General features: G+C 33.3%; 1 protein-coding gene across 2 annotated transcripts in view; it reads left to right on the forward strand.

Annotated features, from left to right (window-relative positions):
* LOC149797075 (transient receptor potential-gamma protein-like) overlaps positions 1-6,000 on the forward strand; it is a 179,518-nt gene that overhangs the window by 141,504 nt on the left and 32,014 nt on the right. For both annotated transcript variants that reach the window (XM_089961750.1, XM_089961751.1), the window contains exon 6: positions 1,829-1,968. In XM_089961750.1, the coding sequence (XP_089817876.1) occupies positions 1,829-1,968 (140 nt within the window). The remainder of the gene's footprint in view (positions 1-1,828; positions 1,969-6,000) is intronic.

Genomic DNA, 6,000 nt, shown 5'->3' on the forward strand with positions numbered 1-6,000 from the left:
ACATTCAGTCTGGTTTTTATTGGTTCACACCTTTTGGTTAACCTTGTCTAAAAATGTTCACATACCAAAACATAAGAGTTGGGCAGTATGTGTTTATCGGGTCATATAAATAATGACCTTCCAGGTGAATATCGATGTACGAGGATCCAGATAGCATGAATAATTGGTGTTTAAAAAGTACGTGTGATAAAAACAACACCCAAGTTGGCACTGAAAGCATGTATGACTTTTACGTATAGCTCAACTCATTAGCGCTTTAGAAATCATGTCTGTGGTCCAGTTTGTTTCGAAACCAAGAATATACGCTTATATTATCAAAATGTTGGACAGTTTTCAACAATGAGCAAGATCCGTGCATATTAATGATGTGATCTTGTATCTGCTTGGTTTAGCTTATTGCTCGGCTATTGAAGCTGTATTTCTCATCCGCACTATTTGCCATACAATACTAATACATACTGGTCCAGTTTTGGCTTATATCATCAATGTATGTAAAAAAATTTAAGAACATGATCGGTGTATATAAATTAAGTCATCTTGCATATGATTGGCAGAGCTTCTTACCACCGGAGAGACTGTATCTGTGACCAGATTTTAATCAAGACCTGCTTAATGTACTAATCATCATAATGTTTAATGCTTTTTATGACTGAAACCGCATATATTTATGAGCCAGTCTTGCATCTGATATAAGACTTTGTACCACTTTAGAGACTGTTTGCTGAGCCGACTTTGATCCAACTTGTTGAATTTGTCATATATTGTCAAGATGCTGTATGAGTTTGATTAGGCGCAAGAAGTAAGCATTAATGAGATAGTCTAGTATCTGATTGGTTGCACTTGTTACCACTCAAGAGATCTTACGCCAGGTTCTATAATAAGTGAGATACCTTGCATCTGATTGGCTAGACTATTTACCTCTCTAGCCCTTGCTTCTGATTGGTTGAACGTTTTACCTCTCTAGCCCTTGAGACCATATTTCTTATCCAATTTGATAACATTTTATAAAACGGGATTATGTGTTCAAGATCTTGGATGGCATTGATTATGAGCAAGAGACTGTGCATATTAATTATAATTTCATCTTTAGACTTTTCTTTAAAAAGAAATGTAATCAGGACATAGGAAAATAAGTAAAATCAACTTCATATATTGTTTAATAGAATGTTACTTAGGTTTTGTTCTTCAAATACTACATAAACCTGCTTAGCAAAATTGTCAACTGTTAAGCTGTGTAAATCGTTGAGCAATACCAGATACTCTTGGACCTTTTGCTATTACATGACTACTTGATTTGGATTTATGAGTTTTTTTTGTTTTTATCTCTGAATATTAAAGCATACATTAAGGATTACAGTAATAATATTCTGCTTGTCCCTAAAATTATTCTTTTATCAGTGAGGAAAAATTGAGAATTACTTTCGAGAAATTCCTAAACTCATTTATTCAAACAATATTAGGATTCCTATATGTACAGTTTTAAAACTAAAGAGTTATTTGTGCATCAGTTATGTTGTATCTATTTCACATTTTATCTATCTCATGTTGTATTTATCTCACATTGTATCTATGTCACTTTGCATCTATCTCGCAATAAAACAAATCCCAGCGTTAGAAATAGCATCAGTAAGATAACGCTGAATCTCAGTTTGCAGAAAATTTTTGAGTCTTTGATTTAAACTTTGGTAAGGTCTATCAACATCAATCAAAACTTAAAAGTTACTGGTGCAAAAAACGTTCAATGACTAATAGCGTGTAATCAAGGGAATTTTATGAGATCATCTTTCTTCATGAGCATGAAGAAACTGCATTATTGTATAATTGACAGGTCTGATCTGGGCAGAGATCAAGCAGTTGTGGGATGAAGGAGCTCATGAATATATTCACGATATGTGGAATATCCTGGACTTTGTCACAAATTCTCTTTATATTGCCACCTTGACTCTCAGGGTTATAGCTTATCTTCAGGTAAGTTTGAAATTTCACAGTATGTTATGATATAATAAAAATCATATGAAGTAAGCATAGCATAGGAAGCGGACACAGCTGATTTCAGATGCTGCTTAACAAATGAGATTTTTCACAGGGTCAAGATCCCGTATTTGGAAGATACCATACAAATCCATTACAGAAATGTTGTTGATTGATATGCTGTCCTTGATCATAGTTGAAAATGAAAACATATTACAGACCATAACAGTCAATTAGCAGCTAAGTTATCACTTTATTGTTTAAACTTTAGTAGGATATGTTTGAAAACAGTGAAAGTTAAAAGCAAAACAAATTAACTGAAATGATTGCAGACAGAAGAAAAAGGAAATGGAAAATTGAATTACAAAATTCGAAAATGTTAAGCATTGTGCAGGAGAGAAAAGTTTGAGAAAAAAACAACAAACAAACTGAACACAAATTGTCAGCTTCAGCAAAGACAGAACGTGAACCAGACATGTAACTAGTGTGCTTTTTTGTTGGGTTAAAATTGTAACTAAAAGGTGAGCATTAAATGATCATACTTGAATTTTGAAATAGTTCACTGTGGTTAAGCTGAAATGGACCACTATTTTTCTTGTGAAGACAAAAAACTCAAGAGTTAAAACTGGAATGATTAAATACAAAATATGTTTTGAACTAAAAATGTACTGACTCAAAATGGGATTTTCAAAATGATAGTTTAAAACAAGTTTGATTTACTCTTTTAAAAATGTGCCAGAATGCTACTTTAGTTTTTTTTTTGTAATACAAAGTGTGTACAGACTGTTAATATGGTTGCACAATATAACTTATAATTGATTAAATACTTTTAAATGAATCATCCAGCTAATCATTTATCAAGAAAAGATGAGTTATCATAGATTTTTTAAAAATGTTGTACTGGAATAAACCGAATAATTAGAGGATACAAACTTGTTAAAATTTTATTCTTTGTTTGATTATGTATATATTAGTACTTTATAAAACAAATTCTTTATATTTGACATAGTATTTTTAGTTCCACTTTACCAATGGTATATCATGACAAATTGCCGTCCGAGATGTTTGGCAATTCACTGGGAAAAACTTTTAACCCATTCTTGTAGAACAGAAATATGTATCCTAATGAAACACAATATTTTATTATTTCTGTTTTAGGAGACTTGTTAATATATCTACATAGTTTTAGTCGTGTCTTCGATGATTTTTAAAAGATTTTGGTAAAGCAAGGTTTTGTTAAGCAAGCCAGTTATGCAGCTACTTTCTGTTCTTTGAGATTGTGCTGGACATTACTAAATACTTGTGTGTGTGCCTTCATCGCCTGATGCATGCAGGAGTGCATACACATCACAAAGGCACAGCTAAGTGTACCAGAGGGACACCATCAGAATGCTAACGTCTTTACCATTCATTTGCTAAACAGACATGGAATTCTTTTTGTTTCTTGTACGTTTTCTTTAAGTCTCTTAGTAGTAGGTATTGACCTGCAATTTTTGCTTCATAGATTCTAAAACCGATATTTGTTTTTATTACCGTATTACTTGCTTATAAGCTGGTCCAACTACAAACTGCACAAAACCAGATATAATGTTGCTCAGTGTTCTGGCAGATCTGGGTCTATGCAGTCTTTTAGGAGTTTACAATAGAATTGTGAGCCAGACCTATGAATATTTATGAGCCAGACCTATGAATATTTATGAATTGATCTTGTGTCTGATTAACTCAGTACATCTCACCAATCTACAAACAGTATTTTGGATAGAATTATAATCAGAATTGGTAATCAGGCCGATGTAATCAATTCTGAGTAAGAGTGAAATTAATGCAGCAATATTTTGGATTAAATATGAATCAAACTTGTGACACAGTCGTACATATTAACATGATATTGGACGGGTTTGATTAAGAGCAAGATCTATTATTATTAATAAGGTAATTTTTTCTGATTTGCTAAGCTTCTTACAAGCCTGGAGGCTTAAATCAGATTTTGATTGACCTACCTTGATAAATAAGGTTATGTTATTACAGTCATCGACTGCGGTTCTAAAATAAGTGAGATCTGTCTGTGATACTAGTTAGAGACTGTGTATCTTATTGACTGGTCTTTATTAATTAGAGACTGTGTATCTTATTGACTGGTCTTTATTAATTAGAGACTGTGTATCTTATTGACTGGTCTTTATTAATTAGAGACTGTATCTTATTGACTGGTCTTTATTAATTAGAGACTGTGTATCTTATTGACTGGTCTTTATTAATTAGAGACTGTGTATCTTATTGACTGGTCTTTATTAATTAGAGACTGTGTATCTTATTGACTGGTCTTTGTTAATTAGAGACTGTGTATCTTATTGACTGGTCTTTATTAATTAGAGACTGTGTATCTTATTGACTGGTCTTTATTAATTAGAGACTGTGTATCTTATTGACTGGTCTTGTCACCTTACTAGATCTGTAGCTGTGGCTCCGAAACACTGTTTTTTGTGGTTCACTTTATGATCTTTCCTATTGTTGATTTTACCATTTGTCTGTTATTCTGAAACCTTTCCAAGGACCACCTGATTGGATCCACAGTCTGCGAACGTCTGATCTAGAAAGTATGGTTCTTATCAAGTTTATATAAAACTTGGTAAATTTGTTTATACCATCAAGATCTTGGATGATTTAATTCATGAACAATTGTGCATTTATCTTTAAAAAAAGATCTTTTATCAAGATATAGTAAAATAGGAAAATAAACATGATATAAAGTTTGAGAGATAGTTTACAGTTTTTGTTCTTATGGTGCAATATAAACCTGCTGAATAAAAAGATAAGCTGTTAGAATAGGTAAGCCAGGTGAGTAATGAGCTGTTAGAATAGGTAAGCCAGGTGAGTAATAAGCTGTTAGAATAGGTAAGCCAGGTGAGTAATAAGCTGTTAGAATAGGTAAGCCAGGTGAGTAATAAGCTGTTAGAATAGGTAAGCCAGGTGAGTAATAAGCTCACCCACTTAAGCTTGTTACTCAGTTGTGTAAATGTCTGTAAGTTCCCCATTTTGAGGCAGTCAGTTCAATGTTTCCTCACTACCATATATACTTGCTTATAAGTCCAATCCATCTGCAAACTGCCTAAGGTGCCAGCAGATCTGAGTCTGTGCAGTTTGTTAGGAGTAATCAGTAGAACAAACAACATAGACCCTGATATGCAGGCATATGATGATATGGCAGATCAGTATCTTTGTTGTTTTCAGTTTGATGTGACCTATAAGTGAGTACATATGGTACGTATGATACCTGAATCACTAGTGTATTAACTTTCAGCCAAATTAAACATACTGAACTTTGTATCTGCACACTTAAAGCTGTACATAAGGATTATTAGACCCTTTCTTTTCCACCTTACTTGTTCATATTTCCTTGGATAGTCGAAGGAAATGGGCTGGTTCGATACTTTCTTGTGGAAATATTGTACAGGAACCCTTCGATGCAATTCCACCATGTTTAAACATGGATGAATAACAGAGCATGATGTCTACTTGTTTTCTTCAAAAGTTACTATCACATCCATAAATTTGTTAAAGTGTGTTTGCTGAGATAAAGGATGTGTATTTGGTATCTCACTTTCATCAATATATTGCTTTGTGTTGTTGTTTATTTTATTTCTACAATTTCTTGTTTTGGCTTTAAGTTGTGTTTTATTGCCTTCTAGAGGCTCATAGATGTTGCCCCATGTCCTACACATTGCATGGATTTCTATGCCCCATTTCCTACACAATGAATGGATTGTTATGCCCCATTTCCTACACACAGCAAGAATCTCTATGCCCTGTTCCTACACATTGCATGTATTTCTATGCCCCATTTCCTTTACATTCCATGGATTTCTAATCTATGCCTCATTTCCTATACACTGCATGGATTTTTATGCCCCATTTCCTAAACCTTGCATGGATTTCTACCCTGTTTCTTACACTGAATGGATTTCAGCACCCTGATCAGATTTTGATATATCTACTATTGATGTTTATTGCATATCATACATCACTAGA

This window comes from Sinohyriopsis cumingii, chromosome 6 (genome assembly GCF_028554795.1).
Source record: "Sinohyriopsis cumingii isolate HCF-2022 chromosome 6, ASM2855479v2, whole genome shotgun sequence".
Classification (NCBI taxonomy): Eukaryota; Metazoa; Mollusca; class Bivalvia; order Unionida; family Unionidae; genus Sinohyriopsis; species Sinohyriopsis cumingii.